The sequence below is a fragment of the Schistocerca nitens genome, chromosome 3 (genome assembly GCF_023898315.1).
Source record: "Schistocerca nitens isolate TAMUIC-IGC-003100 chromosome 3, iqSchNite1.1, whole genome shotgun sequence".
NCBI lineage: Eukaryota > Metazoa > Arthropoda > Insecta > Orthoptera > Acrididae > Schistocerca > Schistocerca nitens.
In genome coordinates this window covers 165,331,892-165,347,147 of record NC_064616.1, presented here as the reverse complement: position 1 = coordinate 165,347,147, position 15,256 = coordinate 165,331,892, and the positions used below count along the sequence as shown (strand labels likewise).

General features: G+C 37.7%; 1 protein-coding gene across 1 annotated transcript in view; it reads right to left on the bottom strand.

Moving 5' to 3' along the window:
- Positions 1-15,256, bottom strand: part of LOC126248104 (ankyrin repeat domain-containing protein 13C) — a 107,695-nt gene that overhangs the window by 19,538 nt on the left and 72,901 nt on the right. Inside the window, exons 5-7 of the mRNA XM_049948775.1 lie at positions 13,060-13,271; positions 9,427-9,558; positions 1,554-1,718 (exon numbers count right to left, since the gene is read on the bottom strand). Coding sequence (XP_049804732.1) covers positions 1,554-1,718; positions 9,427-9,558; positions 13,060-13,271 — 509 coding nt within the window. The remainder of the gene's footprint in view (positions 1-1,553; positions 1,719-9,426; positions 9,559-13,059; positions 13,272-15,256) is intronic.

Below are 15,256 nucleotides of genomic sequence, written 5' to 3'. Positions count from 1 at the left end.
CAAAAGTTTGAAGTATAACCCACTGGCTACTGCCTCGGGTTCTTCGGCCGATGTTTGTTTAACAATTTTCCTGTCTGTTGCCAGCATGAGCAGCTGGTAAAAGTTAAGAGAACATGTTAAAAAAAACTTCAACTGAACAACCTGTGGCAAAAGTGAACAAGCATTATGTCAACTAGTGGCCATGACAACCTCAGTAATTTTGTAAACAAAATTGGCTGCCCATTGGGGTCCCTGACTGATGACAATGATTAGAAAATCCTGTCGAATCAAGGCAGCAGCGGAAATGTTACAGACATGTCAGGCCAATCCACATGACATCTTTTGCTGCCTAATCACCATGGATGAGTGCTGGGTGTACCACTATTGCCCGAGACAAAGGAGCAAGCACACATTGTAAATGCGTTGATTCACCACTGTCGAAAAAGACAAGGACCCAACTGACATCAGTGACAGTTGTGATGGGTGTTTTTTGGTACTGCCATGGTATGGTGCCAACAGATTACGCTTGTAAGGGATATATCACACAAGGAGCATATTCACAAAGTTTCCTGACAAGGTTAAGGGAGGCTGTTGAGACAAAGCATTACGGGAAGATGTCCAAGAGAGTGTTTATGCGCCCCTGACAGCTCCCAGATCATACTGTGCAGGACAGTCGCGCCAGTTACTACACTGGGCTATAGAATTTTGCCTCATGCCCCATATTCTCGTTACGTGGCACCCAGTCACTTCTTCGTCTTTCCCTGGCTGAAGTAATGATTCGAGTGGCAGACATTTCCAGAATGACAATGAAGTAATTTGCAACATGGAACATTTCATGAATAGCCACCATAAAATCAATCTTTGTTGGGAAAAATGTGTCACACAGAACAGTGAATATGTAGAGGAGGACTAACACCATCACCAAGTTAAACCAACAAAGAGAGGTGGAGTAATCAACTTGCTGATAAATGTTTCTGTGTTGATATTAAATAATGATAAAAGTGTCTGTAAGGATACCAGAAGCACTGAGAACTTTATGTCCTTACACACCAACTTTTAATACAGAATAAACAAATGAGGAATCCAGAGAAAGACGATACTGCGTAGTTGGTATACTGTAATTTGAACAGCTATGTAATTGTTGAATTTTCACAAAAGCAGTGTTACAAAATCAATGATTAGTAAATGCTGGCTGAAATATTTACTCTCAACAGTAATGATTTATTCAGGCAGATACCTACAGTCAATGGAGGATGATCTGATGCAAAAATATCCTGAGGACACCATATGGAGAAACAAATATTAAATAGGAAAACCGTGTTTCTACAGGGGTTTTGCTTTTACTTCTGTGAACAATCATTGTTAACATTTTACTGTTACGCTTTATGTCCATTAAACAAATCATTTTCATTTTCTTTCTTGCCCTTTGACATTCTTTTTATACACAGTTGGCCCAAAATAAGTCTACAAAGTCATTACTTTTACAGAGCTGATTTTAAAGTTTGTTATATGATTTATTGTTTTTTTGCATCGGTTTTCAGTTGCATCATCATACGTCATAATGTTTTAGTTACCTCTCCATTACTGTCAAACCCTTGCGTGCTGCCTTTTGTCAGGCTTTCCATGATTGCCTTATTTTTTTGCAGATCTTCTTCTGACAGATGTTCTCTCCTCTTCCTTGATTCAAGTAACATTCCATTGATTACATAAAAATCTGCATGGAAAGGCCCGACCATTTCCTGAAAATAAGTTTCAGTGTAAATTACCTTACCCACGAAAAACCTCTCTACATTGTTTTTACTGTTACATTTATTAATATGTCTGGGCAGCATAATCATAATAGTCATGGAAGCAAAAATGTAGAAAAATTGCTATATGTTGCAAGGTATTTATTAAGACTTAATGCTTGTACAATGCAATGCAGTGCACGACGTTCTGTGATGAAGACTATCACCATGTGTGCCCCAGGGAAGTGTGATATGACAGCTCCTATTCTCTAGACACATCAGTGATATGGCAGAGAGAGTGAGCTGCAATTTACGGCTATTTGCTGATGATGTTGTGGTGTATGGTAAGATGTCATCATTGAATGACTGTAGGAGAATCCAAGACGATTTAGACTAAATTTCAATTTTTTCTTTATTGTGGGACCTGCAGCATATATATGTAGTAACAATAGAACATTATGGAGAGATTTGGTTGCCAGTACACAGCTTGATATTTTATTCTCAGAGTTAAGCTTATTTCAGCTTTATTGCCTTCCCCAGTACATCTGCTGACAATGACATGCATTTATAATTTATATAATACACAATTTATAAAGGTTCTTTTACACTGGATGTTATACTCACATCCTGACTTTGTAAGGTGGGCCTATGTCAACTCTGAGTAAACTATTACTGCTGTCTGTAGTAGTTGGATGTAGAATTTTTTTCAGTAGCATTTTAAAGTTGTTTTATAATATGCATGCAGTATCAAATTATCATCCATTTTTTATTATTCTGAGAGTCATTGAAATTTGAGTTTGACAGCTAGTTGTTCACTCAAAGGTATTTATGTTGTTGTGGATCGTGTATCAATGGAACTGTTATTTATGTGTTTGTAGTCTCTGGTGTTTTTTAAAAAAATTCTATTGATATTTTATGTAGGGGTAACAGATATTTGGTTATCTGTTATCCCTACATAAAATATCAATAGAATTTTTAAAAATAATCTTAAGTGTGTATGTATATTTCAAATTTCTCCAAAATATCCATGATTGGACCTTTTGGGAAGGATTTGTTATGCATTTTCGATGTTGTCAACTTTGTATTTTTGATTTTTGTGGTGTGTAAAAAGGTAGATTGGTTATTATTTGTTTCTCTTGCGTATTCTCTGAATCTGACTATGAAATTTCTTTCTATGCATCCTATATAAAATTCTGTGCAGTTATTGCAATTAATTACAGATAGGACAAATGGGGAGATTCAAAGAACACACGACAGAAACAAACAACAACCAATGCACCTTCTTTACACACCACAAAAATCAAAAACATGAAGCTGACAACACTGAAAATGCACAATAAATCCTGCACAAAATACCACAATTTCCAATCATGAATAATTTGGAGGCATTTGAAATACACATATACACCAACTGATTTCAAGCACACACAGTTTTTGAAAAAAATTATTGAAATTTGATATACTGTTAACAGATAACCTACACACATCAATACAGTTCACTAGATACATGACACATATCTTCGAGTAAACAACTAGCCATCGAACAGTAAATTATTGGACAACTTTAAAACGTTACTGAAAAAATATTATATCCAACAACTTCAGACAGCAGCGATAGTTTACTCACACACAGTTGGCATATGTCCGTTAACGAAGTCAGGATGTGAGTACAACATCCAATGTACAGAAAAAACCTTCGTAAATTATATAGTATGTAAATTATAAATAAATGTGATTGTTTGCAGATATACTGATGAACGCAATAAAGCCAAAATAAGCTCATATTCAAAAATAAAATATCAAGCAGTATACTGTCTACTAATTCTCTGAACGAAATTTTTAGTTTGTGTGGGGAATGGCAGCTTGCTCTTAATGTAGAACAATGTAAGGTAAAGCAGATGAGTAGAAAAAACAATCCTGTAACATTCAAATACAGAATTAGCAGTGTGCTGCCCGACACAGTCACATCCATAAAATATCTAGGTTTAACACTGCAGAGTGATATAAAATGGAATGAGAGTGTAAGGTGAATGGTCAACTTTATTTTAATGGGAGAATTTTGGGAAAATGTAGCTCATCTTGAAAGAAGACGGCATATATAGAATTCTGATGCAACCCATTTTTAGTACTGCTTGAGCATTTGGGATCCCCACCAGGTCAGATTGAAGGAAGACCTCAAACCAATTCAGAGGTGTGTTGCTAGATCTGTTACAAGTTCATTCGATCAGCATGCACGTATTATGGAGATGGATCATGCATTCAAATGGGAATTTCTCAAGGGACGATGATGTTCTTTTCACGAGGCACTACTGAGGAGGCACTACTGGCATTTGAGGTCAACTGTAGAATGATCCCACTGCCGCCAATATACAGTGCACGTAAGGACAATGAAGATACAATGAGAGAATTAGGGTTTGTACGGAGTCTTACACAATTGTTTTTCCTTCACTCTATTTGCAAGTGAATCAGGATAGCCACCACACACCATACAGTAATTTGTGGAATATGTACATAGATTTAGATGTAGACATAGACAAGATGTCTGAAGTGCCCCCCCCCCCCCCCCCCCCGCATCTTTAAGCATGTGCAAACTCAATACAGCTGTGACTAATGAACTCATTCAAATGTACCATCATGGAATGAATTGGAATCACAGGCATTACAAATGCGCTGTTCAAGTGTCTGCATGTCAGGAATGGGCTCTGCATACACAACTTCTTTCAGCTGGCCATCTACATGTTTGAAGTCTGGTGATTTGGCAGGCAACTTTGTTTGATTCATCGGGCAGTGTAAATATTGTCGACTTACATGTACATGGAAATTGGGAAGTGAACTGGAACACCGTCATGTTGTTGTTGTGGTCTTCAGTCCTGAGACTGGTTTGATGCAGCTCTCCATGCTACTCTAGCCTGTGCAAGCTTCTTCATCTCCCAGTACTTACTGCAACCTACATCCTTCTGAATCTGCTTAGTGTATTCATCTCTTGGTCTCCCTCTACGATTTTTACCCTCCACTCTGCCCTCCAATGCTAAATTTGTGATCCCTTGATGCCTCAGAACATGTCCTACGAACCAGTCCCTTCTTCTTGTCAAGTTGCGCCACAAACTCCTCTTCTCCCCAATTCTATTCAATACCTCCTCATTAGTTATGTGATCTATCCATCTAATCTTCAGCATTCTTCTGTAGCACCACATTTCGAAAGCTTCTATTCTCTTCTTGTTCAAACTATTTATCGTCCATGTTTCACTTCCATACATGGCTACACTCCATACAAATACTTTCAGAAACGACTTCCTGACACTTAAATCTATACTCGATGTTAACAAATTTCTCTTCTTCAGAAACGCTTTCCTTGCCATTGCCAGTCTACATTTTATATCTTCCCTAATTTGACCATCATCAGTTATTTTACTCCCCAAATAGCAAAACTCCTTCACTACTTTAAGTGTATCATTTCCTAATCTAATTCCCTCAGCGTCACCTGACTTAATTCGACTATATTCCATTATCTTCATTTTGCTTTTGTTGATGTTCATCTTATGTAGTAGACACATTATCTTTTGTACCACCAAAGGCACGTCTTCCAGCAAGTGAGGCAGGATCACCAGCTGGAAGTGCAAATATGCCTTGCCTGTGGGGCACTGTAGAAGGATGATGATCCCATGAGGCAGCGGTCAATAATCGCTGCCCACATTATGAGGCAGAATCAGTGTTGATGGTTCACTGCCAAAATACAATGAGGATTCTCTAAAGTTCACAGGTTGGTGGTTTGAAGATTGGCAATACCACCCCTTGTAAAAGTAGCCTAATCTGTGAACCTACATCTACACACATATTCTGAATTCCACCATATGGTGAGTGGCAGAGGGTACTTAGTAGCACTACTAGTCATTTCCTTTCCTATTTAATTCACAAATAGTGTGAGGGGAAAAATGACTTTCTATGCCTCCGTGTAAACCCCAATTTCTCTCATCTTGTCTTCGGGGTCCTTATGCAAAATGTACATTGGTGGCAATAGAAGTGTTCTGCAGTCAGCTTCGAGTGACGGTTCACTAAATTTTTTCAATAGTTTTACTCGAAAAGAATGTCGCCTTCCCTCCAGGAACTCCCGTACGAGTTCACAAACCATTTCCTTAATACTTGTACATTGATTGAACCTACTGGTAACAAATCTAGCAGTGCACCTTGAATTGCTTTGACGTCTTCCTTTAATCTGACCCTGTGGGGATCCCAAAGGCTCTAGCAGAATGCAAGAATGGGTTGCACTAGTGTTCTATATGTGGACTCCTCTACATATATACCACACTTTCCTAAAATTCTGCAAATAAACCAAATATGGCCATTCACCTTCCCTTTTACAATACATGCATGCTCATCTCATTTCATATTGCTTCACAACATTATGACCGGATATTTAAGTGATGTGACTGTCATGCAGCACACTCCTAATGCTGTATTCAAACATTATGGGATTGTTTTTCCTACTCATCTGCATTAACCTACATTTCTCTACATCTACATCAAGCTACCATTCTTAACACCTACTAGAAATTCTGTTTAAGGCATCTTTTATCTTCCTAGAGGCCCTCAAGAATGACACAGCTGCAGATTGCTGCTCCCTTTGTCTGGTAGATCATTTATGTATATAGAGAATAATACTGGTCCTATCATACTTCCCTGGGGCAGGAATGATGACAGAAATTCCAGCATCATGGTGGTCTGTGTGATGACCCTGTGACAATACCATCACTTCGGAGGCAAGTCTGATGGTAATAAGTGCAAGGTAAGTGATACGGATAGTGGCAGTAGTCGTGGGGAATGTTCCACACAGTCGTCTGGCTCACCCCATGTTGGTGGGCCACCTGCCAGGTGCTGATACTGGGGTCATATTGTACAGTGTTCAACACCTATTCCTCCGAGGCCTATGTATCAGAGTACACTGAAAAGTAATGTACACATACTTGTCGAACGTGACGTAAATGACCTTGAGAAATGCACCAAGTGGCACGTGGAAGGAAACTTCCTGCTCAATACACATACAAAGTTTGAATGCATTGCATTCATCCAGTGTATTTAGTGCTATGACAATAAAAGTTAAATAACATGCTGTTATCAAGTTTTTACCTGCTAAAGATGTGATTCCCAGTGAGATTCATCATTGTTTAAAGCCTGTTTATGGTGACAAGGCTGTTGACAGGTCTACCGCAAACTCTTGGGTGATAAAATTTTGTGAAAGAGTCATAATGGTTGATGAAAAAAATTCTTTTGACTTTGTTTTGGGATGCTCACCTAGTTTATGCGACTGGTTATATGGTACAAGACACAACGGTAAATTCTTCTCAGTACAGAGAGACTCTGGAACATCTCCGATCTTGAGTTTGTCATCTTAGAGGCAGCCTGGCACCAATAATTTTGCATTTTTGCAACATGACAATGCTCATTTACACACCTTGTGCAGCTAAAGAGGCTCTGCAAAACCTAACGTTTGAACTGATTAACACCCTCATTTCTCCTACAATCTTGCACCTTGTGATTTTTATTTTTTTCCTCTACTCAAAAGAGACCTCAAGGGTAATCATTACACCTCAGATGAGGAGGTGAAGACAGCTGTCAAGTCCTGGATTCAAGAAAAGTCGCAAGAATATTTCAGTGACAGAATGAAAAAAACTTGTTACACACTGGGAGTAATGTGTTATTCTTAACAGCAACTTTTTTGAAAAATGAATACGATTTTGAAGCTTAAGAATTGTACTTAAATGGACTTTTTGCCTGATCTTCCTAAATTGTCTTGCTTGTGTTCTACAAGCATGTGTTCATACTTTTCAGCCTACCTTTCGTATGTACCGGGCACCTGCCATTCATAATTACTCATCTCCATAAATGACTGTGTCCAACACAAATGATGAAACACCGTTCCAAACCATTTATGGTGCAGTTGCTGATGGTGAAGATACGTCTCCTGGTACAGTCGTGCTGCTGTCAGCTTATTGCATTTGCCTGTCCATATGTACAGACCATTGTGGCCTGTTTCTGGTTGAAGTATCAGACCATCGTCTCCGAGCACTGCACTACATGACAGACATCCACACCAGAGTGAATCGGCAACAACAGTGAAGCAGATGCCCCGTGGCACCGATACATGAGTGCCCGCCATCGTCTGGACAACATTACTGCCCTCTCGAGGTTGGATATAAACGCTAGTAGAGACAAAATATTCCCCCTTACTAGGTGCATATATGTGCTTCCAATCACTGAAGCCTATAGAGTCAATGATTTTTATCTCCACCTGTAAGTTGGTGTGTCTCTCTCTTTAAATGTATTTCCGGCCATCTGTCCATATGACCTTTTTTGTTCCTTATCCTCTAAGGGATCATTTCTTGTAATTTATCCTCAGCCTGTACATCTTTAAAGAAAAAATTACATGCAAGTAATATACACATCTAAAGCAGTCACTACTCTAAAGTTGACTTACTACCAAAACTCTTTACTGGGTACTGTACAAATGGTAACAATATGCTGTACAAATCACCAGTGAGTTACCGGGCATGAGCTTTAGTGTGGGATCCCAAGAGTTGGGTTTGTATTTTTCACATACTTTATAGATTAACAGTTGTCAAAATACTGAGGAAATATTTTAAGTCCAAAGGGAGATCTAACCTTGAATCTTTACATAAGCAATTTGGTGTATAAGAAACAGAGGTGTTGAACCACATATGCAAGTAATAGCCTATACAACAAATGCCATCAACTTTGCAAGGCATAAATTGGTTAAAAAGGGAGAAGTAAAATGTCATAATTAAACACAGAAGCTATTCTGAGTACTTGAAACACAGTCAAACTGGAAAAGGTACAGCCTGTTAGTAGCACTGATATGACTAAAACAGTTGTTTGCTTTCAGCTTCCACAAATGTGTCGCCCGGTTCACTGTTTTGTCCTTATCCACTCATGTAGTCATTGTCTGGTGTGAATAACATCAACTAAACCTCTTCTTCTGTTTGATGGATTTTTCTAGTTTACATTCTTTTTTGTCAACTGTCTGATCTGAAGGAATGAAGATTAATGACTATGATTACATCATTAAGAGATGGGATGGCAATACCAACTGGTTGCAGCATATTGGTATTTTCTTTCTATTATAGTAACAACCTTCTCTTATTGTTTCAGCCAGCCTCACTTTCAGCCTTGAGAAGCCCTTCACTATATTTATAGACAGACACCTGTTTCCACTCCAGTCATTGATGGTATAGCACTGTAATGTATGTTTCTGTGAATGTTTTTATACCAAGTACTTTGCATTTCAGTACCTAAATTGTTATAAACAATTAAATTTGCTTCTCTCTTCCATTTGTTGGACCTCATTCTCATTTCACACACTGTTTGAGATTTAAGTACAATCATCTGAATTAAGAGCCATAACCAGCATTTGATGATAATGTGATTGGAGAAAACTGCACATTTCTTACAAATTTAAAATAACTTTCAGCATAAAACAATAACAGTTTCTTATTACCATTCTATTTAAAATGAGGAATATTTTATAAGTTGACTGAACTTCTCAATAAATAAGGTGAAACAAACTGGTGAGGAAAGCTGCGAAGTTTTCACTTTAAAACACAGACACAATACCAGCCCACATACAACAATAAGAACAATAACAGCAAGAATGAAGATACAAAAGTAAAACCATCAGTCAGTAACAACTACTAAGAACACAGATTACCTTCCTGTCTTCTCGAAATATCCAACCCGTTTGTGCACGTGAAAAAGTGATAGATTTTGTTGACATCTGAGCAGCCATAATGTCACTACTCATCAAAATATCAACTTCATCCTCTATTTCAACTTCTGTTTCCTGAAAAAGATTAGTGCATTACTACACTATAGAACAGAGGTAAACATTAAACATGATCTCAGTTGGTAAATTCTGTTAATGACTGTTCTGTATTCCATACTACACTCTTGAGCAGTTGGATTAGGAATAACTGCAGTGTTGAAGACTGTGTGCTCATTCTAGCAAAACAAATAAAATGATTCAGTGTATTACATGACTGAGATCCTGATAAACCTCTTATTCGGCGTAAGCAAGACAGGGATTTCATCAAGCCTTTTACTGGCTGTAGGCATGACCAGCAAGTGTAGGTTGGCAAAATGCACAATGTCAGTGCATTTGACCACAGTCAGCCTGGCACATAGGACAATTTGTCTCCCTGGCACATTGGACACTTTGTCTCCAAGGTCAGGCAAGGACTGGGCTTTTACATGCCATCCTGTCAAGGGTGTACCATGAATACATTGACACGAAAAACTGCTGCCATCACAGTCAACTCCTGCAGGCAACAATGTATTGATGGCTGGGGTCATCATCAACTATTAAGTTTGTGACAATAGATTTACAGGCAACAGCACAACAAAACATTCACAAAGTCAATGATGGACATAAACAGTGAGCAGTCATTCTATCCAGAGCCATCTCCAGCTAAGGAATACCAAAGACCATGCCCCACACATGTACCTCTGCTCACAGTACATCACTGGACAAACAGATTAGCACAGTTGCATGAACACCACCACCATTAGGCACCTGGACTGATGAGTCATGGTGCATGTTGGTACACACTAATGGCAGCAAACCAGTCTGTTAAAGACCACATGAGGTAATACATGCCAACACTGCACCATTAAGACAGGTGGTGGACTTATTCTTGCATGGGGGCTGCTTACACGGGATGAAAAGTGTACCCTGAGACATCTGTCATAGTCATTCAACAGTGAAAGAAATGGAAACATATAACACTATCATGTGCAAGCATTTGCTCATCTGCAACTCCCTACTTGCAACCTTTAACTCTTATCAAGATAAGGATGTAACTCATTGTTCCTAAACTGTGCCAAATTGGTTTGAGGAACACTCAACAGATATGAAGGTTTTTGTGTAGACTCTCACACAACCTGACCTCAGTCATGTTTTGCAGAGCTGGGATATTATAAAGCAGCATGTATTTGCCTTGGACCAACCTCCAATTGATCTCTGTGGGTGGTTGGTAGCAGGTGAGCAGTCACTGGTAATAATGGTCCCCTATAGCTCTCAGTGCCTCATTAATTACATAAAATGACTCACAGCACCCATCATTAGGGTGTAGAACAGTACTACACGCTGCTGGGCACATGTTCATAATTCATTCATTAGTGTACTGAATTTATACACACTCGATATTATAGTAGATACTATAATAGTTCATTAAAGTATACCACTCCCCCCTACTATCACTTAGTAGATATGAAGCTACACATGAATTAAAATCTAGCGCAACATAATTGCAGCGCTAATGTTGAATCAGCGATGGTGGTGGTGGTGGTGATATTGTAGCTTAAGAACAAATAACAGAATTATTATTGCCAGTGGAAAAAGTCCCTACACTGGAAAAAAAGAAAAAAAAACTTAAATTTTACCACACACTTAACTGATTGTATGTTGTGTAAAATGGTACACATCTCTAAGTAATTGAAACACTTCTTGATAAATGACAAGAAAAAGCCATCCATTTAAAATATGATTTAGTGAAAGTAGTATGACATGGGCTTGCACATTGTAGAGTCATGTTCAGTATTACTTGAAGGCAACTTCATTTTATTTGATTGGCCAAGATCAGATACAACGGAACTACATAACTGGTTTTAATTTTCAACTTGGTGTCTCAGTGCTAACTATTTAATATCCCAATGGTATAACATTATTCCTAATAACACCAATGATGCTGCATGGATGGCAGTGGTAAATTCTCCTACCATCCAAGTTGTTTTCTTCTTTCCCTTAATTATAACACTTACCATTAGTCAATAAGCATTTTATGTAAAATCTCTAATGTAATGGACAGACAAATGAAAATGAGACAAATGGAAAAGAGTAAGAAAAATGTTTATTATTTCAAAAATAATCACTATAAATGTTAATATATTTATCCCACTGTGAGGCAAGACAGTCAATGCCTTCATGTAAAAAAGCTTGCACTTGTCTATGGAACCATGATTGCACCCAGGTGTGCACCTCTTCATCCACAGCAAACTGATGCTCATGAATGTCTCTCTCTTTTTCTTTTTTTTTTTTTCAGGGCACCAAAAACATGAAAACCACATGGGGAGAGACTGGGATTGTATGGAGGATTTGTATGGCCTTCCCAGTCCACATGTTGCCAAGATTATTTTAACTATGCTGCAGAAATTTCGCTCAGATGCCCTTACCATCCTGTATACAGTCCTGATCTCTCCACATGTGATTTTCATATTTTTGGAGCCCTCAAGAAAGACATTTGTGATCATTGACTTGTTTCGGACAAAGAGGTGCACACTTGGGTACAGTCATGGTTCCATAAGCAACTGCAAATATTTTTACTTGAAGGCACTGACCACTTTGTCTGACAGAGGGATAATTAACAGTTATGGTGATTACTTTTGAAATAATAAGTAGTTTACTTTCTTTTTATGTTTCTGTACCTCAGTCAGTGAAATCAGAGCCTTTAAGTAAACTGTTTATTACTTCCAAATTTATCTCCATAACTGTTAATACATTCATCCAACTGCAAAACAAAACGGGACTCTATGGAGGATGTGTTAGAGCTTCCCAGAAAAACTTCTGCAGCATAGTTGAAAAAATCTTGGCAACATGTGGACGGGCCCTTCTATATACTCCTTCCATGTTTCAGCTTTCTCTTCCTTACTTAGTTCTGGTTTTCCATCTGAGCTTTTCATATTCATACAGCTACTTTTCTTTTCTCCGAACATCTCTTTAATTTTCCTATAAGCAGACTATATCTTTCACTCAGTTATGTATACTTCTATATACTTACATTTGTTGGCAGGACCATATGTTACCAAGGCTGTTTCAACAATGCTGCAGAAGTTTCACTGGGAAGCCCTTGCACATCCTCCATACAGTACCAATCCCTCCCCATGTGATTTCTGTGTTTTTGGAGCCCTGAAGAAAGACATCCGTGGCTGATGATTTGCTTCATACGAAGAGGAGCATGACTGGATACAATCATTGTTCCGAAGGCAAATGCAAACTTCTTCCATGAAGGCACTGACCATCTTGTCTCATAGTGGGATAATGTATTAACAGTTATGGTTATTATTTCTCAAATAATGAAGTTTACTTGTTTTTTTTTTCCATCTGTCTCATTTTCATTTTACTGCCCCCTTATAATATAATTAAATTCAATATTCACATCCATGAAATTAATTCAGAGGGACAGCAACTGGTGACAATAGCACAAAATGAATACATAATAATTAATTATTTAAAAAGATTTTTAAAAAAATTAGATAGGAGAAGTTTTAATATCATCTTTTACCATACCTCATACCTCACTCGCTGATATAGGCATTGCTTGTTATCTAAAACTGTCAGTGATTGTCCAGGTTTCCTGTCTCCATTGAAGATAAAGCTAATGTCACCTCTCTCCCACCGCATGTCATTAAAATCCACAAGAGTTGTATCCAAGCGTATTGAGGAACCACGTTTATGAATACGGCATATATCAGATGGAAGAATTCTAGACACCAATGGCACTGTAAAATCATAAAACAGTCACTTATTATAGGAAAATATTTACTTCACCAAAAAGATGTCTAAGTTTCAATCTATGAAACATATTAGTGAGTAGATTACATTTACTGAAAAGTGCCATTCATAATACAATGTAAACACTGAATTTTTGAAAGGGTGATTAAATAAAGAAATTGGTTACTGGCACAGAGGGAGAGAGGTGGGGAGGGGGGAGGGGAGGGAGGGAGGGGAGGGGAGCGGGATATGATTTTTAGTTATGATTCTTCCTGAAACTTTTTCCTTGTTTTCACTAAATATATCTATGTGTGATTTTTCATTACCAATGATGATGCTGCTACTACAAATCCTTTCATTGCTTTTGTCATTAATTTATTATGCATGTTAGTAAGAATATCATTGCAAGTGCTTAAATCAATTTCACAACTTATAAAAAAGTAATACTGGGGTAATGTGTAACTGTAATGTGTAAACATTACTTCAAAAGACCTGCAAAACCTTGTCATTCTACAGCCTCTATGTATAATTTACCTTTTCCTGTAGCATAGTAAGGAAAAAAAAATGTGACCCACCTGTAATATTTTCCTCTAATGGCCATATGACTCTCAGTGTGAGAGTAGCAATAGCTTTTCTATTCATTGTCTCAAGCTGACAGTATTTTCTACTGCTCAAAATAAACATGTTATAGTAATCATTTTCTTTACTGAACATGATCACTTGTCTAAAGGTTTAGTGCTTGCAATAGCTCTTTCTGCCTCATACCTGTGCATGAGTACTGCCAGTTTACAGTCTTAAATGATTGAGAGATGACATAGCACAATCATAGTCAACTATGAACTTCCAATAATGAATCCAAAAACTTTCATTAAGCTACATGTACCTATACATCACTACTCTGCAATTCACACGTAAGTGCCTGGAAGATAGTTCATCAAATTACATTCAGATTATTTCTCTACTATACACTCCCGAACAGTGTGCAGGAAAAATGAACATTTAAATCTTTCTAGACAAGCTCTGATTTCTCTTATTTTATTATGACAGTCATTTTCCAGTGCGTCAACAATATATTCTTGTATTCAAAGGAGAAAGTTGGTAACTGAAATTTTGTAAAAAGATTTTTCTGCAATGTAAAATGCCTTTGTTTTAATGACTGTCACTTCAATTTATGGCACACTCTCCTCTATTTTGCAATAATACAAAATGTGTTGCAATTCTATGAACTTCATCGATGTCCATCATCAGTGCTACTTGATAAGGATCCCACACCATGTGGAAATACTGCAGGTGAGGATGGACAAAAGTAGTGTAGGCAGTTTCTTTAGTAAATCTGTTACATCTTCTAAGTATTGTGTCAATAAAATGCAGTCTTTGGTTCGTCTCAAATTAATGTGTTCGTAATTGTAATCCCTAGATATTTAGTTGAATTGACAGCCTTTAGATTTGTGTGATTTATCGTGTAACCTAAATTTAATGGAGTCCTTTTAGGAGTCATGTCGAAGACCTACACTTTTCATTATTTAGAGTCAGCTGCCAGATATCTTGTCTAAATCATTTTGCAATTGGTTTGGATATTCCAGTGACTCTGTTAGATGGTAAACGACAGCATCATCTGCAAACAATCTAAGAGGGCTGATCACACTGTCTCCTAAACCATTTATAATGATTAAGTGGGCTTTAACTTCCCTGGGGGAACATCAGATATCACTTGTGTTTTAATCGATGATCTTCTGACAATTACTGATAGGAGCCAAATAGGTACACAGTGTGGACTAGATTTTGCTTTACGGAGGGATTTAAGCTGCTTTCGTACATTGAGGAAATTGACTTCTAAGTTTCTCTTGTTTGTAGCTGTTCTTGACTTGAATTCTGGAATATTTACTTCATCTTCTTTGGTGAAGGAATTTTGGACAACTGCGTTTAGTAATTCTGCATTAGTAGCGCTGTCATTGGTAACATTACAACTGCTGTTGCACAGTGAAGGTAGCGA